The 26,564-nt window shown below is 39.3% G+C and overlaps 1 protein-coding gene across 1 annotated transcript in view; it reads left to right on the forward strand.

Annotated features, from left to right (window-relative positions):
- LOC137635897 (uncharacterized) overlaps nt 1–25,824 on the forward strand; it is a 31,447-nt gene extending 5,623 nt beyond the window's left edge. Inside the window, exons 2-3 of the mRNA XM_068368331.1 lie at nt 2,797–2,914; nt 20,579–25,824. Coding sequence (XP_068224432.1) covers nt 2,814–2,914; nt 20,579–22,163 — 1,686 coding nt within the window. The 5' untranslated portion in view covers nt 2,797–2,813 and the 3' untranslated portion in view covers nt 22,164–25,824. The remainder of the gene's footprint in view (nt 1–2,796; nt 2,915–20,578) is intronic.
- Nucleotides 25,825–26,564: the final 740 nt, after the last annotated feature.

Genomic DNA, 26,564 nt, shown 5'->3' on the forward strand with positions numbered 1-26,564 from the left:
AAAGCCTTTTGTATCTTATCGAGTTTTTAAGTGGAAAACTAGCTCACATGCTGGTAGGAATGCAGAAGATAACGTTGCTTCATATCTAAAATCATTCTAAAGCATTCGCGTGAAAACTGGAAGTGAAATCAAGGAGGAGGAAGTATATGTTTTGACGTTGTTGCCTTTTTTTAGAATGATTTATTGTTAATTTGTTCTCTTCATTTATTTATTTCCTTATTTCCTTTCCTCACTGGGATATTTTTCCCTATTGGGGCCCCTAGGCTTATAGCATCTTGCTTTTCCAACTAGGGTTGTAGCTTGGATAGTAATAATAATAATAATAACACATTTTCGTCAATTTTATTATTCAGAGCAAGGTAAACACATTGGGCTAGGATATAAAGAAGGAGACACCAAGGTAGAAATATACACTGTGTATTCTGTGATGTAGAAGAGAATGGTAACCTCTTCGTGTTATATTGTCCACAGTATAGTGATATATGAGGGAAATCAACAGAGCTCCAAAAACCATAAGAAGAAGATAGTGCGCAAACAGTTGGCAAATTCCTTTTCTGTGAAAATAATATTGTGCACAAACAGTCGGAAAATTCCTTTTTCTGTGAAGACAATATTGTAAATAAGAAAGATGTACAACAAAAAATTTTGGTGAAAAGAGAAAAAACTAGTGAAAATAAGGAACACACAAAACTAAAAGACACAAGAGGCGCCGATGCAAAGGCAAAAGCCTCAACCAGAGGACCAACAACGCCTACTGGTTTAAAGACCACTCATGAATGGCAGAGGCAAGGGACAGTAGTGACACTGCCCTATCAAGCAGGTCAATGCCCTAGAGACTGGCCATTAATACGTATGATCAGCGCCCAAGTCCCCTCATCATACAAACTATAGTCAATTTTTTTTAGCGAGGTAGATTTGCACCGACTCGCAGCGGTGCCCTTTTAGCTCAGAAAAGTTTCCTGATCGCTGATTGGTTAGAATTATCTTGTCCAACCGATCAGCGATCATGAAACGTTTCCGAGCTAAAAGGGCATGAGTCAGTGCAAATATGCCTCATTAAAAAAAATTGACTAGAGGACCAGTGAGGTGTACGTGCGCAGCTTGACCAGACTGTACCTCCTCTTAGAATCGGGCACCAGTGAGGGCAAGGCAATGTCTGCTGATGACTCAGCAGGTAGACCTATAGGGGCCCCCAAATCCCCCAACCTTAGCTCACAAGGATGGTGAGGTTGCAGACACTGAAGGAAATTTCATTTTTCCTCCCCTAAACTAGCTGTCTCTCTCTCTCTCTCTCTCTCTCTCTCTCTCTCTCTCTCTCTCTCTCTCTCTCTCTCTCTCTCTCTCCAGATTTCCGTAATGGTTATATGAACAGACAGGATCCCCATCTTAAGGATGATGTAGACACAAAGCGTGGGCAGAAAGTTTTTAACAAGAAAATTGAAATTGTAAACCTAATTAACTAACAAACAAACAAACAAATTCATTCATTCAGGCCAATACTGAAGTGTCCCCATCAAAAGGGGACTTCAGTTTAAAACTCTTCTTTGTCCCTCTGTGCTCTTATAGCATTGATAAACATTGAAGTGTCCCCATCAAAAGGGACTCCAGTTTAAAACTCTTCTTTGTCACTCTGTGCTCTTATAGCATTAATAAACATTGAAGTGTCCCCATCAAAAGGGGACTTCAGTTTAAAACTCTTCTTTGTCCCTCTGTGCTCTTATAGCATTGATAAACATTGAAGTGTACCCATCAAAAGGGGACTCCAGTTTAAAACTCTTCTTTGTCACTCTGTGCTCTTATAGCATTAATAAACATTGAAGTGTCCCCATCAAAAGGGGACTCCAGTTTAAAACTCTTCTTTGTCACTCTGTGCTCTTATAGCATTAATAAACATTGAAGTGTCCCCATCAAAAGGGGACTTCAGTTTAAAACTCTTCTTTGTCCCTCTGTGCTCTTATGGCATTAATAAACATTGAAGTGTCCCCATCAGAATGGGACTTCAGTTTAAAACTCTTCTTTGTCCCTCTGTGCTCTTATGGCATTAATAAACAATGAAGTGTCCCCATCAAAATGGGACTTCAGTTTAAAACTCTTCTTTGTCCCTCTGTGCTTTTATAGCATTAATAAACATTGAAGTGTCCCCAACAAAAGGGGACTTTAGTTTAAAACTCTTCTTTGTCATTCTGTGGTCTTGAAAGCATTGATAAAAATTGAAAAGTACTTCAGTTTAAAACTCTTCTTTGTCACTCTGTGCTCTTATAGCATTAAAGTACATAAGATAAAATTTCTCGTGCTGGGAGAAAGTTTAAAAGGGAGGAAGCCTTGCACGACTCAATTACCAAAGTTGAAACACATTGGTCAATTAACGTAAGACATGTGGGAATGAGTCATTTATAACAAGGGATTAATTAGAGGAGAAACACTTTCAGATGTAATAAATGCAACCATACACTGTTAAAAAACCGTAATTTTAATCGGAAATTCTCCGTAAAAATATATTGTTCTCAGCCGTATTTCAGTAAAATACAGCGACCATAATTTTACCTTACTTTGTGATTATCTTTTATGGGTTGTTGACCGTAATATCACTCTTTTACGTCAATATAACAGTTTTTAAAACAGTAAAAATCCTGGAATAAATGTTGCCAGATATTTACTGTTTTTAATGCCAATTTTTAACAGTGTAAGCCAGTGAAATCTTCAACTTCTAAACACTGACCTATAAAAATGAAAATTTCCAATGAAAGATTTTAACCCAAGTAACCTAAATAATAAACAATTTGTGATATCTTCCAGGGACTTGCCGTTACACCATGTCTCTCCAGCAACTTTTTCCATGCATACCAAGACGCAACAAGAAGAGATGTGGATACATGTTACTCCTCTGTAGTCTCCTCTGTTACCTCCACATCAGGTAGGCTATTTCCAACTTTGGATGTGTCCACCTCTCTCTCTTGTATAAGCTATTTGTCTGTCCACCTTTGGATGTGTCCACCTCTCTTGTAATAGCTATTTGTCTGTCCAACTTTGGATATGTCCACCTCTCTCTCTTGTATAAGCTATTTGTCTGTCCAACTTTGGATGTGTCCACCTCTCTTGTATAAGCTATTTGTCTGACCAACTTTGGATGTGTCCACCTCTCTCTCTTGTATAAGCTATTTGTCTGACCCACTTTGGATGTGTCCACCTCTCTCTCTCGTATGAGCTATTTGTTTGACCAACTTTGGATGTGTCCACCTCTCTCTCTTGTATAAACTATTTGTCTGACCCACTTTGGATGTGTCCACCTCTCTCTTTCTCGTATGAGCTATTTGTCTGACCAACTTTGGATGTGTCCACCTCTCTCTCTCTCTCGTATAAGCTATTTGTCTGACCCACTTTGGATGTGTCCACCTCTCTCTCTGTCTGACCCACTTTGGATGTGTCCACCTCTCTCTCTCTCGTATAAGCTATTGTCTGACCAACTTTGGATGTGTCCACCTCTCTCTCTTGTATAAGCTATTTGTCTGACCAACTTTGGATGTGTCCACCTCTCTCTCTCGTATAAACTATTTGTCTGTCCAACTTTGGATGTGTCCACCTCTCTCTCTCTCGTATAAGCTATTGTCTGACCAACTTTGGATGTGTCCACCTCTCTCTCTTGTATAAGCTATTTGTCTGTCCAACTTTGGATATGTCCACCTCTCTCTCTCGTATAAGCTATTGTCTGTTCAACTTTGGATGTGTCCACCTCTCTCTCTTGTATAAGCTGTTGTCTGACCAACTTTGGATGTGTCCACCTCTCTCTCTTGTATAAGCTATTTGTCTGTCCAACTTTGGATGTGTCCACCTCTCTCTCTCGTATAAGCTATTTGTCTGTCCAATCTACCTCTCTCTCTTGTATAAGCTATTTGTCTGACCAACTTTGGATGTGTCCACCTCTCTCTCTTGTATAAGCTATTGTCTGACCAACTTTGGATGTGTCCACCTCTCTCTCTTGTATAAGCTATTGTCTGACCAACTTTGGATGTGTCCACCTCTCTCTCTCTCGTATAAGCTATTGTCTGTCCAACTTTGGATGTGTCCACCTCTCTCTCTCTCGTATAAGCTATTGTCTGTCCAACTTTGGATGTGTCCACCTCTCTCTCTCGTATAAGCTATTGTCTGACCAACTTTGGATGTGTCCACCTCTCTCTCTCGTATAAGCTATTGTCTGACCAACTTTGGATGTGTCCACCTCTCTCTCTTGTATAAGCTATTGGCTGTCCAACTTTGGATGTGTCCACCTCTCTCTCTTGTATAAGCTATTTCTCTGCCCAATCCACCTCTCTCTCTTGTATAAGCTATTTGTCTGACCAACTTTGGATGTGTCCACCTCTCTCTCTTGTATAAGCTATTGTCTGACCAACTTTGGATGTGTCCACCTCTCTCTCTTGTATAAGCTATTGTCTGTCCAACTTTGGATGTGTCCACCTCTCTCTCTTGTATAAGCTATTTGTCTGACCAACTTTGGATGTGTCCACCTCTCTCCCTTGTATAAGCTATTGTCTGACCAACTTTGGATGTGTCCACCTCTCTCTCTTGTATAAGCTATTGTCTGACCAACTTTGGATGTGTCCACCTCTCTCTCTTGTATAAGCTATTGTCTGTCCAACTTTGGATGTGTCCACCTCTCTCTTGTATAAGCTATTTGTCTGTCCAACTTTGGATGTGTCCACCTCTCTCTCTTGTATAAGCTATTGTCTGTCCAACTTTGGATGTGTCCACCTCTCTCTTGTATAAGCTATTTGTCTGTCCAACTTTGGATGTGTCCACCTCTCTCTCTCGTATAAGCTATTTGTCTGTCCAATCCACCTCTCTCTCTTGTATAAGCTATTTGTCTGACCAACTTTGGATATGTCCACCTCTCTCTCTTGTATAAGCTATTGTCTGACCAACTTTGGATGTGTCCACCTCTCTCTCTTGTATAAGCTATTGTCTGACCAACTTTGGATGTGTCCACCTCTCTCTCTTGTATAAGCTATTTGTCTGTCCAACTTTGGATGTGTCCACCTCTCTCTCTCGTATAAGCTATTTGTCTGTCCAATCCACCTCTCTCTCTTGTATAAGCTATTTGTCTGACCAACTTTGGATGTGTCCACCTCTCTCTCTTGTATAAGCTATTGTCTGACCAACTTTGGATGTGTCCACCTCTCTCTCTTGTATAAGCTATTGTCTGACCAACTTTGGATGTGTCCAGCTCTCTCTCTCGTATAAGCTATTGTCTGACCAACTTTGGATGTGTCCACCTCTCTCTCTCGTATAAGCTATTGTCTGACCAACTTTGGATGTGTCCACCTCTCTCTCTCGTATAAGCTATTGTCTGACCAACTTTGGATGTGTCCACCTCTCTCTCTCGTATAAGCTATTTGTCTGACCAACTTTGGATGTGTCCACCTCTCTCTCTTGTATAAGCTATTTGTCTGACCAACTTTGGATGTGTCCACCTCTCTCTCTCTCGTATAAGCTATTTGTCTGACCAACTTTGGATGTGTCCACCTCTCTCCCTCGTATAAGCTATTGTCTGTCCAACTTTGGATGTGTCCACCTCTCTCCCTTGTATAAGCTATTGTCTGTCCAACTTTGGATGTGTCCACCTCTCTCTCTCGTATAAGCTATTTGTCTGACCAACTTTGGAGGTGTCCACCTCTCTCTCTCGTATAAGCTATTTGTCTGACCAACTTTGGAGGTGTCCACCTCTCTCTCTCGTATAAGCTATTTGTCTGTCCAACTTTGGAGGTGTCCACCTCTCTCTCTCGTATAAGCTATTTGTCTGTCCAACTTTGGAGGTGTCCACCTCTCTCTCTCGTATAAGCTATTGTCTGACCCACTTTGGAGGTGTCCACCTCTCTCTCTCGTATAAGCTATTGTCTGACCCACTTTGGATGTGTCCACCTCTCTCTCGCGTATAAGCTATTTGTCTGACCCACTTTGGATGTGTCCACCTCTCTCTCTCGTATAAGCTATTGGTCTGACCCACTTTGGATGTGTCCACCTCTCTCTTTCTCGTATAAGCTATTGGTCTGACCCACTTTGGATGTGTCCACCTCTCTCTTTCTCGTATAAGCTATTGGTCTGACCCACTTTGGATGTGTCCACCTCTCTCTCTTGTATAAGCTATTGTCTGACCCACTTTGGATGTGTCCACTTCTCTCTCTTGTATAAGCTATTGTCTGACCCACTTTGGATGTGTCCACTTCTCTCTCTTGTATAAGCTATTTGTCTGACCCACTTTGGATGTGTCCACTTCTCTCTCTTGTATAAGCTATTTGTCTGACCAACTTTGGATGTGTCCAGCTCTCTCTCTTGTATAAGCTATTTGTCTGACCAACTTTGGATGTGTCCAGCTCTCTCTCTTGTATAAGCTATTTGTCTGACCAACTTTGGATGTGTCCAGCTCTCTCTCTTGTATAAGCTATTGTCTGACCAACTTTGGATGTGTCCACTTCTCTCTCTTGTATAAGCTATTGTCTGACCAACTTTGGATGTGTCCACTTCTCTCTCTTGTATAAGCTATTGTCTGTCCAACTTTGGATGTGTCCACCTCTCTCTCTTGTATAAGCTATTTGTCTGTCCAACTTTGGAAGTGTCCACCTCTCTCCCTTGTATAAGCTATTGTCTGTCCAACTTTGGATGTGTCCACCTCTCTCCCTTGTATAAGCTATTTGTCTGTCCAACTTTGGATGTGTCCACCTCTCTCCCTTGTATAAGCTATTTGTCTGTCCAACTTTGGATGTGTCCACCTCTCTCCCTTGTATAAGCTATTTGTCTGTCCAACTTTGGATGTGTCCACCTCTCTCTCTTGTATAAGCTATTGTCTGACCAACTTTGGATGTGTCCACCTCTCTCTCTTGTATAAGCTATTTGTCTGTCCAACTTTGGATGTGTCCACCTCTCTCCCTTGTATAAGCTATTGTCTGTCCAACTTTGGATGTGTCCACCTCTCTCTCTTGTATAAGCTATTTGTCTGTCCAACTTTGGATGTGTCCACCTCTCTCTCTTGTATAAGCTATTGTCTGTCCAACTTTGGATGTGTCCACCTCTCTCTCTTGTATAAGCTATTGTCTGTCCAACTTTGGATGTGTCCACCTCTCTCCCTTGTATAAGCTATTGTCTGTCCAACTTTGGATGTGTCCACCTCTCTCTCTCTTGTATAAGCTATTTGTCTGTCCAACTTTGGATGTGTCCACCTCTCTCTCTTGTATAAGCTATTTGTCTGTCCAACTTTGGATGTGTCCACCTCTCTCTCTTGTATAAGCTATTGTCTGTCCAACTTTGGATGTGTCCACCTCTCTCCCTTGTATAAGCTATTGTCTGTCCAACTTTGGATGTGTCCACCTCTCTCTCTTGTATAAGCTATTTGTCTGTCCAACTTTGGATGTGTCCACCTCTCCCCCTTGTATAAGCTATTTGTCTGTCCAACTTTGGATGTGTCCACCTCTCTCTCTTGTATAAGCTATTGTCTGACCAACTTTGGATGTGTCCACCTCTCTCACTTGTATAAGCTATTTGTCTGTCCAACTTTGGATGTGTCCACCTCTCTCCCTTGTATAAGCTATTGTCTGTCCAACTTTGGATGTGTCCACCTCTCTCTCTCTTGTGTAAGCTATTTGTCTGTCCAACTTTGGATGTGTCCACCTCTCTCTCTCTCTTGTATAAGCTATTGTCTGACCCACTTTGGATGTGTCCACCCCTCTCTCTTGTATAAGCTATTGTCTGTCCAACTTTAGATGTGTCCACCTCTCTCTCTTGTATAAGCTATTGTCTGACCAACTTTGGATGTGTCCACCTCTCTCTCTTGTATAAGCTATTGTCTGACCAACTTTGGATGTGTCCACCTCTCTCTCTTGTATAAGCTATTGTCTGTCCAACTTTGGATGTGTCCACCTCTCTCTCTTGTATAAGCTATTTGTCTGACCAACTTTGGATGTGTCCACCTCTCTCCCTTGTATAAGCTATTGTCTGACCAACTTTGGATGTGTCCACCTCTCTCTCTTGTATAAGCTATTGTCTGACCAACTTTGGATGTGTCCACCTCTCTCTCTTGTATAAGCTATTGTCTGTCCAACTTTGGATGTGTCCACCTCTCTCTTGTATAAGCTATTTGTCTGTCCAACTTTGGATGTGTCCACCTCTCTCTCTCGTATAAGCTATTTGTCTGTCCAATCCACCTCTCTCTCTTGTATAAGCTATTTGTCTGACCAACTTTGGATGTGTCCACCTCTCTCTCTTGTATAAGCTATTGTCTGACCAACTTTGGATGTGTCCACCTCTCTCTCTTGTATAAGCTATTGTCTGACCAACTTTGGATGTGTCCACCTCTCTCTCTTGTATAAGCTATTTGTCTGTCCAACTTTGGATGTGTCCACCTCTCTCTCTCGTATAAGCTATTTGTCTGTCCAATCCACCTCTCTCTCTTGTATAAGCTATTTGTCTGACCAACTTTGGATGTGTCCACCTCTCTCTCTTGTATAAGCTATTGTCTGACCAACTTTGGATGTGTCCACCTCTCTCTCTTGTATAAGCTATTGTCTGACCAACTTTGGATGTGTCCAGCTCTCTCTCTCGTATAAGCTATTGTCTGACCAACTTTGGATGTGTCCACCTCTCTCTCTCGTATAAGCTATTGTCTGTCCAACTTTGGATGTGTCCACCTCTCTCTCTCGTATAAGCTATTGTCTGACCAACTTTGGATGTGTCCACCTCTCTCTCTCGTATAAGCTATTTGTCTGACCAACTTTGGATGTGTCCACCTCTCTCTCTTGTATAAGCTATTTGTCTGACCAACTTTGGATGTGTCCACCTCTCTCTCTCTCTCGTATAAGCTATTTGTCTGACCAACTTTGGATGTGTCCACCTCTCTCCCTCGTATAAGCTATTGTCTGTCCAACTTTGGATGTGTCCACCTCTCTCCCTCGTATAAGCTATTGTCTGTCCAACTTTGGATGTGTCCACCTCTCTCTCTCGTATAAGCTATTTGTCTGACCAACTTTGGAGGTGTCCACCTCTCTCTCTCGTATAAGCTATTTGTCTGACCAACTTTGGAGGTGTCCACCTCTCTCTCTCGTATAAGCTATTTGTCTGTCCAACTTTGGAGGTGTCCACCTCTCTCTCTCTCGTATAAGCTATTTGTCTGTCCAACTTTGGAGGTGTCCACCTCTCTCTCTCGTATAAGCTATTGTCTGACCCACTTTGGAGGTGTCCACCTCTCTCTCTCGTATAAGCTATTGTCTGACCCACTTTGGATGTGTCCACCTCTCTCTCGCGTATAAGCTATTTGTCTGACCCACTTTGGATGTGTCCACCTCTCGCTCTCGTATAAGCTATTTGTCTGACCCACTTTGGATGTGTCCACCTCTCTCTTTCTCGTATAAGCTATTGGTCTGACCCACTTTGGATGTGTCCACCTCTCTCTTTCTCGTATAAGCTATTGGTCTGACCCACTTTGGATGTGTCCACCTCTCTCTTTCTCGTATAAGCTATTGGTCTGACCCACTTTGGATGTGTCCACTTCTCTCTCTTGTATAAGCTATTGTCTGACCCACTTTGGATGTGTCCACTTCTCTCTCTTGTATAAGCTATTTGTCTGACCCACTTTGGATGTGTCCACTTCTCTCTCTTGTATAAGCTATTTGTCTGACCCACTTTGGATGTGTCCAGCTCTCTCTCTTGTATAAGCTATTTGTCTGACCAACTTTGGATGTGTCCAGCTCTCTCTCTTGTATAAGCTATTTGTCTGACCAACTTTGGATGTGTCCAGCTCTCTCTCTTGTATAAGCTATTTGTCTGACCAACTTTGGATGTGTCCAGCTCTCTCTCTTGTATAAGCTATTGTCTGACCAACTTTGGATGTGTCCACTTCTCTCTCTTGTATAAGCTGACCAACTTTGGATGTGTCCACTTCTCTCTCTTGTATAAGCTATTGTCTGTCCAACTTTGGATGTGTCCACCTCTCTCTCTTGTATAAGCTATTTGTCTGTCCAACTTTGGAAGTGTCCACCTCTCTCCCTTGTATAAGCTATTGTCTGTCCAACTTTGGATGTGTCCACCTCTCTCCCTTGTATAAGCTATTTGTCTGTCCAACTTTGGATGTGTCCACCTCTCTCCCTTGTATAAGCTATTTGTCTGTCCAACTTTGGATGTGTCCACCTCTCTCCCTTGTATAAGCTATTTGTCTGTCCAACTTTGGATGTGTCCACCTCTCTCTCTTGTATAAGCTATTGTCTGACCAACTTTGGATGTGTCCACCTCTCTCTCTTGTATAAGCTATTTGTCTGTCCAACTTTGGATGTGTCCACCTCTCTCCCTTGTATAAGCTATTGTCTGTCCAACTTTGGATGTGTCCACCTCTCTCTCTTGTATAAGCTATTGTCTGTCCAACTTTGGATGTGTCCACCTCTCTCTCTTGTATAAGCTATTGTCTGTCCAACTTTGGATGTGTCCACCTCTCTCCCTTGTATAAGCTATTGTCTGTCCAACTTTGGATGTGTCCACCTCTCTCTCTCTTGTATAAGCTATTTGTCTGTCCAACTTTGGATGTGTCCACCTCTCTCTCTTGTATAAGCTATTTGTCTGTCCAACTTTGGATGTGTCCACCTCTCTCTCTTGTATAAGCTATTGTCTGTCCAACTTTGGATGTGTCCACCTCTCTCCCTTGTATAAGCTATTGTCTGTCCAACTTTGGATGTGTCCACCTCTCTCTCTTGTATAAGCTATTTGTCTGTCCAACTTTGGATGTGTCCACCTCTCCCCCTTGTATAAGCTATTTGTCTGTCCAACTTTGGATGTGTCCACCTCTCTCTCTTGTATAAGCTATTGTCTGACCAACTTTGGATGTGTCCACCTCTCTCACTTGTATAAGCTATTTTTCTGTCCAACTTTGGATGTGTCCACCTCTCTCCCTTGTATAAGCTATTGTCTGTCCAACTTTGGATGTGTCCACCTCTCTCTCTCTTGTGTAAGCTATTTGTCTGTCCAACTTTGGATGTGTCCACCTCTCTCTCTCTCTTGTATAAGCTATTGTCTGACCCACTTTGGATGTGTCCACCCCTCTCTCTTGTATAAGCTATTGTCTGTCCAACTTTAGATGTGTCCACCTCTCTCTCTTGTATAAGCTATTGTCTGACCAACTTTGGATGTGTCCACCTCTCTCTCTTGTATAAGCTATTTGTCTGTCCAACTTTGGATGTGTCCACCTCTCTCTCTCTTGTATAAGCTATTGTCTGTCCAACTTTGGATATGTCGACCTCTCTCCCTTGTATAAGCTATTTGTCTGTCCAACTTTGGATGTGTCCACCTCTCTCCCTTGTATAAGTTATTTGTCTGTCCAACTTTGGATGTGTCCACCTCTCTCTCTTGTATAAGCTATTTGTCTGTCCAACTTTGGATGTGTCCACCTTTCTCTCTTGTAAAAGCTATTGTCTGACCAACTTTGGATGTGTCCACCTCTCTCTCTTGTATAAGCTATTGTCTGACCAACTTTGGATGTGTCCACCTCTCTCTTGTATAAGCTATTTGTCTGTCCAACTTTGGATGTGTCCACCTCTCTCTCTTGTATAAGCTATTTGTCTGTCCAACTTTGGATGTGTCCACCTCTCTCCCTTGTATAAGCTATTGTCTGTCCAACTTTGGATGTGTCCACCTCTCTCTCTTGTATAAGCTATTTGTCTGTCCAACTTTGGATGTGTCCACCTCTCTCCCTTGTATAAGCTATTGTCTGTCCAACTTTGGATGTGTCCACCTCTCTCCCTTGTATAAGCTATTTGTCTGTCCAACTTTGGATGTGTCCACCTCTCTCTCTTGTATAAGCTATTTGTCTGTCCAACTTTGGATGTGTCCACCTCTCTCCCTTGTATAAGCTATTGTCTGTCCAACTTTGGATGTGTCCACCTCCCTCCCTTGTATAAGCTATTTGTCTGACCAACTTTGGATGTGTCCACCTCCCTCTCTTGTATAAGCTATTTGTCTGACCAACTTTGGATGTGTCCACCTCTCTCCCTTGTATAAGCTATTTGTCTGTCCAACTTTGGATGTGTCCATCTCTCTCTCTTGTATAAGCTATTTGTCTGACCAACTTTGGATGTGTCCACCTCTCTCTCTTGTATAAGCTATTTGTCTGTCCAACTTTGGATGTGTCCACCTCTCTCCCTTGTATAAGCTATTGTCTGTCCAACTTTGGATGTGTCCACCTCTCTCCCTTGTATAAGCTATTTGTCTGACCAACTTCGGATGTGTCCACCTCTCTCTCTTGTATAAGCTATTGTCTGTCCAACTTCGGATGTGTCCACCTCCCTCTCTTGTATAAGCTATTTGTCTGTCCAACTTTGGATGTGTCCACCTCTCTCTCTTGTATAAGCTATTTGTCTGTCCAACTTTGGATGTGTCCACCTCTCTCCCTTGTATAAGCTATTTGTCTGACCAACTTTGGATGTGTCCACCTCTCTCCCTTGTATAAGCTATTTGTCTGTCCAACTTTGGATGTCTCCACCTCTCTCTCTTGTATAAGCTATTTGTCTGACCAACTTTGGATGTGTCCACCTCTCTCCCTTGTATAAGCTATTTGTCTGACCAACTTTGGATGTGTCCACCTCTCTCCCTTGTATAAGCTATTTGTCTGTCCAACTTTGGATGTCTCCACCTCTCTCTCTTGTATAAGCTATTTGTCTGACCAACTTTGGATGTGTCCACCTCTCTCCCTTGTATAAGCTATTTGTCTGTCCAACTTTGGATGTCTCCACCTCTCTCTCTTGTATAAGCTATTTGTCTGACCAACTTTGGATGTGTCCACCTCTCTCCCTTGTATAAGCTATTTGTCTGACCAACTTTGGATGTGTCCACCTCTCTCTCTTGTATAAGCTATTTGTCTGACCAACTTTGGATGTGTCCACCTCTCTCCCTTGTATAAGCTATTTGTCTGACCAACTTTGGATGTGTCCACCTCTCTCTCTTGTATAAGCTATTTGTCTGTCCAACTTTGGATGTGTCCACCTCTCTCTCTTGTATAAGCTATTTGTCTGTCCAACTTTGGATGTCTCCACCTCTCTCTCTTGTATAAGCTATTGTCTGTCCAACTTTGGATGTGTCCACCTCTCTCTCTCTTGTATAAGCTATTGTCTGTCCAACTTTGGATGTGTCCACCTCCCTCTCTTGTATAAGCTATTTGTCTGACCAACTTTGGATGTGTCCACCTCTCTCTCTTGTATAAGCTATTTGTCTGTCCAACTTTGGATGTGTCCACCTCCCTCTCTTGTATAAGCTATTTGTCTGACCAACTTTGGATGTGTCCACCTCTCTCTTTTGTATAAGCTATTGTCTGTCCAACTTTGGATGTGTCCACCTCCCTCTCTTGTATAAGCTATTTGTCTGACCAACTTTGGATGTGTCCACCTCTCTCTCTCGTGTGATTTTCTCTTCTGTGGTTTTCAATTCATGTACCACAATAACAATATTTCTTTTAATATTATCAATTGCTAGGGCTACATCCTAGTTGGAAAGCAGGATGCTATGAGCCCAAGGGCTCCGACCAAGGCCGTCTCAAAGTGCATTACACATTTTCAGAGAGAGAGAGAGAGAGAGAGAGAGAGAGAGAGAGAGAGAGAGAGAGTCAACAACCGAAGAATGAGGAAAAAAAGAATTGAAAGAGAATGAAGTAGTAAATACCAAAGGAAAAAGTGTGTTGTGTGAATGCCCGAGTAATTTTGTAAATAGTTTAGTAATCTTTTCAGCATTTCACGAGAGTATGATATTTTGTGAACAATACTAAATGAACAAAATAACAAAATTATAATTAGTACAACAATAAATATTGTACTTCCCTTACTATTATAGTTAGGAACATATTGGGCACTCTTGATATAGCATGCAATCACCTGACTTTTTCTTCATCAGCATTTGGAAAGGAAAAAACTCGCTTTTGGTCCATTTCGGTAATTCCCTTTGCAGTTCGGTACACAGCACATAAAAGGCATTTGCCTGGATTACAAAACATTAAAATTTTCTGGAATAACAGCAGAAAACTGTGAAGAAATATAGCGCGACCCCTTTACTCACAGCCTACGAGTAATACACTCGTACTCGTAGGCTGTGAGTAAAGGGGTCGCGCTATATTTCTTCACAGTTTTCTGCTGTTATTCCAGAAAATTTTAATGTTTTGTAATCCAGGCAAATGCCTTTTATGTGCTGTGTACCGAACTGCAAAGGGAATTACCGAAATGGACCAAAAGCGAGTTTTTTCCTTTCCAAATGCTGATGAAGAAAAAGTCAGGTGATTGCATGCTATATCAAGAGTGCCCAATATGTTCCTAACTATAATAGTAAGGGAAGTACAATATTTATTGTTGTACTAATTCTAATTTTGTTATTTTGTTCATTTAGTATTGTTCACAAAATATCATACTCTCGTGAAATGCTGAAATAGCAATGTGAAAGCACTACTCGTGTCACGTGGGACCTTCCTTACCCCCCAAATGAGCTGGCCTTCACTCGAGACAGCCTTGCTCCAACAGGGAAAATAGCTCAGTGAGGAAAGGAAATAAGTAAATAAACTACAACAGAAGTAATGAACAATATAAAATATTTTAAGAACAGTAATAACATTAAAACAGATCTTTCATATATACACTATAAAAATAAAAACAAAAGCAAGATGAAGAGAAATACGATAAAATAGTGTGCCTGAGTGTACCCTCAAGCAAGAGAACTCCACCTCAAGACAACGGAAGAGGCTATGGCACTATCCAAGACTAGAGAACAATGGTTTGATTTTAGAGTGTCCTTCTCCTAGAAGAGTACCAACACAATTGAAAACGAGCAACGAAGCAGGTTTACGTAAGTCTTTCCATAGTTTATAAGTGAAAGACCTGTTTCAGTGCTGTTACCATTCTTAAAATATTTCATTTTAACTGTTCATTACTTATGTTGTATTTTATTTATTTCCATATTTCCTTTCATCACAGGAATATTTTTTTCGTGTTGGAGCCCTTGGGCTTATAGCATCCTGCTTTTCCAACTAGGGCTGTAGCTTTGCTAGTAGTAGTAGTAGTAGTAGTAGTAGTAGTAGTAGTAGTAGTAGTAATGATAAGAAGAAGGTGAGTCAATTTAAAGTCATATTATTACATATAAACGTACTAATAATTCTTTGTTTAATCTATGATAAAAATGTAATACCTCATTCAAAAACTTAAAAAAAAAAAATTATCATAAAAAATTTCATTTCGGTACACTTTTCAACATCATTTGCTATTATTAGTCCCCCGTTTAAGAACACTGTCTGTCAAATCTAAGTAACATCAGGTTACTTACACATATATGTTTGTCTGTATGTATATATATATATATATATATATATATATACACAGTATATGTATATATATGTGTGTATATATATATATATATATATATAGACTTGCATATATACTAACATGCAAAGTATATTTACACAAACACACACACACATATACATATATATATATATATATATATATTTTATATTATATATATACTGTATATATATATACATACATATATATACATATATATATATATATATATATATATCTGAATGTTTTCAAATAACCCCTGATATTAAAGAGTGTACATACTGATACTATGTGGAGGTTGTTGAAGTTTCTTTGATAACCACTGTGCGTGAGTGTTAGCATCATTGATAATAAAAACATGCTTTCCAATTTTAAAAATCACTGCAAGGAAAATCTGGGGTAGGGTGCTAGTGTGAGGATTAAGAAGTAAGTTAGATGACAGATGGACTGGTAGAGGTAGAAGTTTGAAGTTTTCTGGCACCCTGACATCGAAGGTCATTGACGCCAGGGTAGAGGTAGAACTATGTGGGTTTAGACAAGGATTACTGGGCACTGGTCAATAGATTTTTCATGGAGCAGTTTAAAGGTTTAAAAACTGCTCATGAATGGCAGAGGCAAGGAAGAGTAACATTCCCATATCAACCACGACAATGCCCTAGAGACTGACCATATGTACATATGATTAACGCCCAAGCCCCTCGCCACCCAAGCTAGGACTAAGGAGGGCCAGGTAATTGCTGCTAATGACTCAGCAGTTAGAGCTATAGGCTCCCCCAAACCATCCCCATCCTTAGCTCACAAGGATGGTGAGGTTGCAGCGACCAAAGGAACTATCGAGTTTCAGCAGGACTCGAGCCCCAGTCTGGCGATCACCAGTCAGGGACGTTACCACATCGGCCACCACAACCCTTTTTTGAGAGGCAAAGGAAAACGATCTATATGCGACGTATGTGGAACAAGGAAACCGAATAGTGAGGCAATGAGAACTAGAGAGGCACTCAGTAGAGCGCAGACCTCCACGCTGCGGCAGCTTATTCCTCGACCTTGACCTTGACCTTGGACCTCAACATGTATTAATTGCCGTTGATTTTCATACACTCAAATATGAACCATGTTTGAAGTCTCTGTGCCAACTATTTCCAAACTAATGGCTGATTACATGAATTGGACATTTTCCTTGACTGTGACCTTGACCTTTGACCTTGCCCTTCCAAAATTTAAAGATTTCTAGCTTTTCAAATAACACTTAATTCCTGCAAGTTTTATTACTCTACGATTAAAATAGTGGCCAGGAAGCTGTTCACAAACAAACAAATTACAAACATAGAAACAGGGGGTAAAACATATCCTTCCAACTTCATTGGCAAAGATAATTAAGAAGTTATGGTATACATCATAGATTGATGAAGGTAATTACAAGTTTTTACGATTGTAGAGAAGTATGTGTTGGAGTAAGTAGGCAGGATAGTAATCGGTTTGATACAAATGGGGATCTGAGACATGGGACCTTCCTCTCGTACTTCTCCCATCAACTCTTGCATTAATCACCTTCTTTAGCAGAAAGCCATTTTCCATTCTCTCAACATGGCCAAAACCACCTCAACACATTCATATCCACTCTAGCTGATAACTCATTTCTTACACCCGTTCTCACCCTCACCACTTCGTTCCTAACCCTATCTACTCGAGATACACCAGCCATACTCCTTAGACACTTCATCTCAAACACATTCAATTTTTGTCTCTCCATCACTTTCATTCCCCACAACTCCGATCCATACATCATAGTTGGTACAATCACTTTCTCATATAGAACTCTCTTTACATTCATGCCCAACCCTCTATTTTTTACTACTCCCTTAACTGCCCCCAACACTTTGCACCCTTCATTCACTCTCTGACGTACATCTGCTTCCACTCCACCATTTGCTGCAACAACAGACCCCAAGTACTTAAAGTGATCCACCTCCTCAAGTAACTCTCCATTCAACATGACATTCAACCTTGCACCACCTTCCCTTCTTGTACATCTCATAACCTTACTCTTACCCACATTAACTCTCAACTTCCTTCTCTCACACACTCGACCAAATTCTGTCACTAATCGTCCAAGCTTCTCTTCTGTGTCTGCAACCAGTACAGTATCATCCGCAAACAAAAACTGATTTACCTCCCATTCATGGTCATTCTCGTCTACCAGTTTTAATCCTCGTCCAAGCACTCGAGCATTCACCTCTCTCACCACTCCATCAACATACAAGTTAAACAACCACAGTGACATCACACATCCCTGTCTCAGCCCCACTCTCACCGGAAACCAATCACTCACTTCATTTCCTATCCTAACACATGCTTTACTACCTTTGTAAAAACTTTTCACTGCTTGCAACAACCTTCCACCAACTCCATATAACCTCATCACATTCCACATTGCTTCCCTATCAACTCTATCATACGCTTTCTCCAGATCCATAAACGCAACATACACCTCCTTACCTTTTGCTAAATATTTCTCGCATATCTGCCTAACTGTAAAAATCTGATTCATACAACCCCTACCTCTTCTAAAACCACCCTGTATTTCTAAGATTGCATTCTCTGTTTTATCCTTGATCCTATTAATCATTACTCTACCATACACTTTTCCAACTACGCTTAACAAACTAATACCTCTTGAATTACAACACTCATGCACATCTCCCTTACCCTTATATAGTGGTACAATACATGCACAAACCCTATCTACTGGTACCATTGACAACACAAAACACACATTAAACAATCTCACCAACCATTCAAGTACAGTCACACCCCCCTTCTTCAACATCTCAGCTCTCACACCATCCATACCAGATGCTTCTCCTACTCTCGTTTCATCTAGTGCTCTCCTCACTTCATCTAATGTAATCTCTCTCTCATTCTCATCTCCCATCACTGGCACCTCAACACCTGCAACAGCAATTATATCTGCCTTCCTATTATCCTCAACATTCAGTAAACTTTCAAAATATTCCGCCCATCTTTTCCTTGCCTCCTATCCTTTTAACAACCTTCCATTTCCATCTTTCACTGTCTCTTCAATTCTTGAGCCAGCCTTCCTTACTCTCTTCACTTCTTTCCAAAACTTCTTCTTATTCTCTTCATATGAATGACCTAATCACTGACCCCACCTCAGGTCAGCTGCCAGCTTTGCCTCACGTACCTTGCGCTTTACTTCCACCTTTTTCTCTTTATATTTTTCATACTTCTCTATACTATTACTCAGCAGCCATTCTTCAAAAGCCCTCTTTTTCTCTTTCACTTTTACCTTCACTCCTTCATTCCACCATTCACTGCCTTTCCTCATACTGCCTCCAACAACCTTCTTTCCACACACATCACTTGCAATCCCAACAAAATTTTCTTTTACTAACTTCCACTCCTCTAAATTGCCAGTTTCTCTTACTTTCACTTCGTCATATATCATTTTCAACCTTTCCTGATATTTACTTTTTACCCCCGGTTTTATTAGCTCTTCAACTCTCACTACCTCCCTTTTACATCCACCTACTCTATTCCCCCATTCTTTTGCTACAACTAATTTTCCTTCCACCAAAAAATGATCAGACATACCGTTAGCCATACCCCTAAACACGTGCACGTCTTTCAATCTTCCAAACATTCTTTTAGTTATCAACACATAATCCATTAATGCCCTTTCTACTACTCTTCCATTTGCCACTCTTACTCATGTATACTTATTTTTATCTTTCTTTTTGAAAAAGCTATTACTTATCACCATCTCTTGCTCAACACACTTATCTACCAGTCTCTCACCACTCTCATTTTCACCTGGTACGCCATACTTCCCGATGACACCTTCTACCTCTCCAGCGCCCACTCTAGCATTTAAGTCACCCATGACAACTACATAATTCCTTCTACCCAGTCCTTCTACATACCTAGTTAATTCATTCCAGAACTCATTCCGCTCTTCTTCACTTTTCTCACTCCCTGGCCCATACGCACTGACAAACACCCAACATTCCCTACCCAACCTAACCCTTACCCACATTAACCTAGATGATATCTCCTTCCATTCCACTACTTTACCTGTCATCCATTCACTCAGCAACAAACTTGTAGGAATAGAAAAATTATTTAAGGGACAGGAAAAGGAAATTGCAGAAATTAGTAAAGGCATTAAAAAATGTTTGCAAAAGGAGAGAGTTATATGAGTGATTGTTATTAATTATACCAAAAATGGAGCAATGCAAATACTCAAATGTGTGGTGGAAGTAAGGATGTGATCAATACTGGTTTGTAAAAGTATCTAGGAGTTAACAACATGGATGATGCGTTAGAAGGAGTCACCGAAAAGTTGAAGAAACAAAGGTCAGGATGTGTGGAAAAGACTAAGCGAGAGATTTGAATCCTCTATAGAAGTCGAATATATTCAAAGATTTTAAGAACATCTTTCCATAAGGAGAGAGAATGGTAGAAATTAAGAACAGATGAGAGAGATTTAAAAATTGAAAACTATTGACATGAACTGTAGTGTAAAATTTGTAACGTGGGAAAAAATTGACAGGGTGAAAAAAAAATTGTACACAACTAGAAATAGTAAATGGGTTATCATACGTGAACGGGTGGATCAAATTATTTTGGGGTGGTTCGATCATGGGGAAAGAATGGACGAGAATAAGTTAGCTAAATGAGTGTATTTCATAATTTCTAAGAGATTGGAGAGAAATAGATAGAAAGGCTCGGATAGATGGTGTGAAAAAAGTACAGTAATTGGTATTCATGACGTGGAAGTATGTACAAGATGAGGATGAGTAGTGCAGTGTGAGGGGGGGGTTTGATATACTATTGATGAGCCTTATGTATTGGTGTAGGATGGATATATATATATATATATATATATACTGTATATATATATATATATATATATATATATATATATATATATATATATATATATATATATATATATATATATAAATATACATATTTAGTACATTAATTTAACATACATACATACGTACACACACACATATATATATATATATATATATAATATATATATATATATATATATATATATATATATATATATATATATATATACATATACATATAATTATTTCACTATATCCATGCATTCCCTACTTTTCAATAATAGGAAAAAAAAATTCAAATAGCTTAGAACCATTGCCAGTCCTTATTGATTTGTTTTTTAAAGATCATTCTTGTTTTTGCAGCTTTACAACCCACAGTGAGTCATACCCAAGTAACTCCGGCTATCTGGACGATCAAGTAGTGCTACAAAACATTTTCTACACAAAACAATCACAAAACAAGACTGAGAAGGAATCCAACCCACTGAAGCAAGAGCCTGCCATTGATAAGTCTCCAAAACTCTCAGAGCAGGAAATGTCAGCCAATATTCAAGAGCAGCAGCCAAATATACCGATAGAATTCTGGCAGAAGTCGAAAAATAAACAGTTATCGATGAATAACTCATGTGCCAAAATGCCATCTCTTTATGATATACATTTCAATAATGACTACTGGCAGTCATTGGAAACTAGTAATGGGAGCTTTTATTTGTACGCTGCATATTATGACAACAGAACCCTGGCAGAGAGGAGGCCAGTGATCCGCATACTAGGTATGATAGACAGACTTGAACCATCGGTTAAACCTTACTGCCAAATCTGGTTTGACGGCCAAAGTAAACCAGTTTTTTCTCAAATTTGGCAGTACAAGTGGATATGGGTTAAGGGGTGGGGTAACTATAGAAATGGAGTACTACAGCCTTACTTGATGTCTTGTTCAGTTCCATCAGAATACCAAGGTCTCGTGCCTGAGTCGGTCTCCTTAGCTGAGAAACCTTGTGACATGGCAACCACAAACTTGAGGGTTATCAACAACCGTCCTCCGTCAGGAGAGAAAGAAGACTTCGCTGTATGTGTCAAAGGTATCAACTACCCGTTCAATGACCTCAGCGTTCGGCTGACCGAGTGGTTCGAACTCTTATTTCTTCTGGGAGCAAACAAAGTGTTCATTTATGACATGGCAGTGCACCCAAACGTTTCCAAAGTTCTAAATTACTACAAGGAAAAGGGGAAGATTGGCATCACAAAACTGACCCTGCCTGGACAGCAGCCAAACATTCGAGGTGTCTCATACATGTACCTCAAGGCTAAGATTGTTCATAAGCGGCAGAATGAAGTCATTCCATACAATGACTGCTTATACAAAAACATGTATAAATATAAATATATTAGCCTTCTCGACATCGATGAGGTTATCATGCCAAGGAATTCTTCATCGTGGAGAGAACTTCTGGAGATAGTAAAACGAAAGGATACGGCTGAAAACAAACACCGTTCTTCTTATGTGGCACGGAACGTCTACTTCATGGATGACATGAGGCAGCCCCAGGAACCAGATGTGACTGATGTGCCCGGCTACATGCACATGCTGCAGAACATCTATCGCTCTGGCAACTACACCAAACCAGGGGCTTACGTAAAATGTTTCCATGACACCGAGAGAGTTCTGACTCTTCACAATCACTTTCCTTTCTCATGCATTGGACCACAGTGTACTGCCTACTCCATGAGCACAGACGATGCTCATCTGCAGCATTACCGTTCAGACTGCGTTGGCGAATTAAAGAAAGTCTGTGGGGTGAGATACAAGAGCCATCCCACTAAAGATCCTTCCATATTAAAGTATAAAAAAGCATTAATTTCCCGTGTTTCTGAGACTCTGAAACATCTGGCGTTCTTTAAAGCTAATACTGCGATTAAATCTGACAGTGATTCAATTTTGAGATGAAAACTAGACGCTGAGCAAAGTACTGAGATTAACGACATAGTGTAGTTACGTGAAGATGTGTTTTCTATCTATTTCTGTGAAAAATACTATGATACTGAAAAAAAAAAATTATTATTAGGCCATCCGAAGGCTGTGTTCAGAAATATTGAATATACAAAAGTGATAAGTCTAAACTATCCTTTATGCAGTAGTGCATGGGATGAAACAAATCTCTGTTTCTCACTGCACAGGGCATCAGTAATCATTTCAGAGAGGTTACTGTTTATAAGAGAATGTGGCAGATTTGTTGCAGAGACAAAACCTAGTAACATTTCAGATCCCAAAGCTGACTATCATTAGACATATGCATCTGTAAATATACTGTATTATCTAGTAGGTACTAGTATTAAGCTCTTTAGCTCTTATGCAAACACTATATTTTTCCCGTAAAATTATGTACCACCAAAATAAGTGAAATCAATCATGATTACAATGAATCTTAATGTGACTTACAAAACCTGTAAAGATGTACAGGCAGCACTCCTTATTCGTGGGGGTTAGGTAACAGAAATAGGATCGAATCAGCGAATTCTTGCTGCCCTAGGGCAGTATAACTCCTAACCCTACCAACTCACTACCGATTGCCTATGGGTAGTTGACTAATATTGCTTTTACTTGGTTTCTATCACAGTATAAGTATTGTATAAATAAAAGAAAATGTTTCGGTAAGTGTACAGTATATGTGCACACGTGTACACTACATATTGTACGCGATAAAGCTTCGGTATAGTACAGTAAAACAGTACAGTAGTCATCGGGACACTTATAACAACACAACCTTGTTATTCCTATCTAATATAACACTCACTAATACTGTAGTTTATAACAGTATTACTGTAATATATGCACAGTACTATTACTACAGTACAGCTTAACTGTACTGTAAGTGTTCGCAGTTTTCGTTCGGGCAACTTGCACTGTTTCACAACTCACCGCACACATAGCCTTCATATACATTGTACAGTAGTAATTTACGTACATTACTATATTGTACAGTATAGTTAATAAACAATTTTATATACTACTATAATACTGTGTTGTACAATATGTATACAATGAAACTGTATTTAAGATTATTTAAGTGCACATATTTTATACAAAGAACACTAATTATTTCCATACAAAGTTCTACACAGTCTTGAAGCATGATGCAACTCCTAATGTGTCGTCTCTTGTATAGTACTGTAGGGAATCACACATCTACATTACACTACCTGGTAAATTATACACTGTACATAAGTACTGTATGTACTACTGTATACAAATACATCACTTTTTTACATCAAAACATGATTTCGCTCAAAAAAGGACAGAAGCGGGAGATGCACACGTGATGAGAGACGATGCAAGACTGAGGTCGAGTCAGCGAAAGATGGGATGTTGTGCTGGGCAGAGAGGGAAGTGGAGCAAAGCGAACAGGATGCATAGGAGTGTGGTCTGTTAGAAATTGTCGTGCTGTGAGAGTATTTCTCAAGAACCCAAAAATATGTTATTTTTTATATAATAGGTTATATGGTTCTCCGTGTTGCAAATGAGGGAAGTCATGAAGAAAGAAGCCAAGAATATGGAGGGCTGACTGTATTTGAATGTTACACTAAAAATGTGACATGGAAAAAAATTTGTAAACTACCAGTTTCTAAAATTAAGCAATTAAATATAATATATAAAACTGGTAAAGTGTAAAAATGTTTTACGTTTGTTAAAAGAGAATTAAAAAGAATTAAATGTATAGGTTATTCTTAAATAATACGTGTTTTTTATACAGAACGTAAATTGCACATTAAATAACAAAAAATATAAATGAAGAGGAACATTATACACCTTACCAAGCTATGGTAACAAAAGAAAGTTGAATAAAAGATTAAAAGAGGTTATTTACATGTTTAAGAACACAGTATTTAAGTTTAAGAAAATCTAGTATGAACTTTTTCATTATATTGTGAATTTAAAAAGATATTGGAGGTACAGGGAACGAGAAGGAGAGGGAGACCAAAGCGAAGGTGGATGGACTGTATCAAGGATGACCTTCGATCAAAGGGATTAACTGGTGATAAGTGTGGGACAGAGGTAGATGGAGAAAGCTGGCCAGATACATCGACACCACATAACAGTGGGAAAAGATGCAGACAAAGAAGAAGAAGATTGCTTCTCAGAAACTAATGATGATATATATGGCAAGAGCAGTAAAAAGACAAAAATGCATTGGCCTTCCTAAATACTGATTGGAAAGAGTGAAATGGGTGCACACAATTTAGTGACCTGACAGAAGTATGAAGTAAGAGTTAATAAAATAGAAAAAAAAAAAGTAAAAAAAAAAAATGAGAAGGAGAGAGATTTGTTATGAAATCCAGCAGATTTAGAAATGGTTTAACTATACAACAATCAAGCAGATTTAGGGAAAAAAGGATTAATTATGAGGTCCAGCAGAATTTCATAAAAAGTTTTACCATGAAGTTGGGTAGAATATAAAGTTTGATTCTGAATTTGGGTAGAATTAGAAAGTCTAGGAGAAGGCCACTCCAAAAATCAAACCACTGTTCTCTAGTCTTGGATAGTGCCATAGCCTCTGTACCATGGTCTTCCATTGCCTTGGGTTAGAGTTCTCTTGCTTGAGGGTACACTCAGGCACATTATTCTAAATAATTTCTCTTCTTCTTGTTTTGTTAAAGTATTTATAGCTTATATAGGAATTATTTATTTTAATGTTGTTACTGTCCTTAGAAGATTTTCTTTTTCTTTTCATTTCCTTTCCTCACTGGGGTATTTTCCCTGTTGGGGCCCCTGGGCTTATAGCATTCTGCTTTTCCAATTAGGGTTGTAGAATTAGAAAGTCTGGTTATGAAATTGGGTAAAATTAGAAAGTTTAAACATGAATTTAGGCAGAATTGTTAATTTTAAATATGGAGTCAGAATGAGAAAGTTTAAACATGAATTTAGGCTGAATTGAAACGTTTATTCATGAATTCAGGCAGAATTAGAAACTTTAATTAAGGAGTCATGTAGAATTAAAAAGTTTAAACATGAATTCAGACAAGAATTAGAAATTTAATTATGGAGTCAGGTAAAATTATAAAAGCTTAAAAATGAATTCAGACAATTGGAAGATCTAATTATGGATTAAGGAAAATTTTAAAGTTTAAACATGAATTCAGTCAAAATTAGAAAGTTAGTTCAAACATGAATTCAGTCAAAATTAGAAAGTTTAATTATGGAGCAAAGTAAAATCATAAAGTTTAAACATTAATTTTAATTGTGGAGTCAGATAGAATTGGAAAGTTTAAGACATGAATTCAGACAAAATTTGAAAGTTTAAGTATGGAGTGAGGTATTATTTAAAAATGTATGCATGAATTCAGGCAGAATTGGAAATCTTGATTATGGAGTGAGGTAATATTAAAAAACTTAAACATGAATTCAGGCTGAATTGGAAAACTTGTTTATAGAGTCAGGTAAACTTTGGAAATATAAGCAAAAATTCAGGTAGATATGAAGAAAAAGTTAAATGATAACGCTGGCCAGTTATAAAAATTTCATGACAAATGGTCGGGCTGTTAGAAAGTTTGTTAATGATCTAAAAAATTATTTCTTGATTTCGGCTACATTGCCTTAAGAAATGGGACTGAGGAAATCATTTACAAGCGATGTGCGCAAAAAAAAAAAAAAAAAACACACACACTTGGACATGAGGTCAAAATTATGAGAAAAGATAGCAAGAGGAACAAAAGGAAGTGGGAATGGAGGTAGTGTAGAAAGCTAAAAAGTGGGTGTGGCTAGTGAGCAAAGGGATGCTCAAAGACCATTAAAATGTTTAGTCAACCACGTGAGCTACACTAATGGCACTACTTCTAAAGGGCAGGAATAACGAGAGAGTGAATTCAATCATTGAATTTAATTATAACATTAGGCAATATGAGAGAGAAAGTTTGATTAATCAGTGAAGTAGTGTAAGGGAGAAAGCCAATTTGAATTCGTCAGGCCGAGTGAGATATTAATTAGACAACAAAGTTAAGCACTATAATTGCATAGCTAATTGTAGTAAGAGAAAAATCATTGTCAAAGTTATGCAACATAGGAGAGAAGGTTCAATCTTGAATTCAAATAGAATTGAGAGTTTAACTATGAGCTCAAGTGAGAATTTTTTTTATTATTATTACAGGAGTGGCCTACTAGCAATTAACTGAAAACTTGGGTAACATCATAACCGTGCAGGCCTACAACCTGAAGATCCATAGGTAAATTAAACAAAATCATATACGTATTCTTACGAACTTTAAGTATTGCTTAGATAATAAATATAGAATGACAGATTACTGTATTCAAACTAGTGCTACATAGTATTCTGCCCATCTTGAAGAATACAAC

This window comes from Palaemon carinicauda, unplaced genomic scaffold (assembly GCF_036898095.1).
Source record: "Palaemon carinicauda isolate YSFRI2023 unplaced genomic scaffold, ASM3689809v2 scaffold193, whole genome shotgun sequence".
Lineage (NCBI taxonomy): Eukaryota > Metazoa > Arthropoda > Malacostraca > Decapoda > Palaemonidae > Palaemon > Palaemon carinicauda.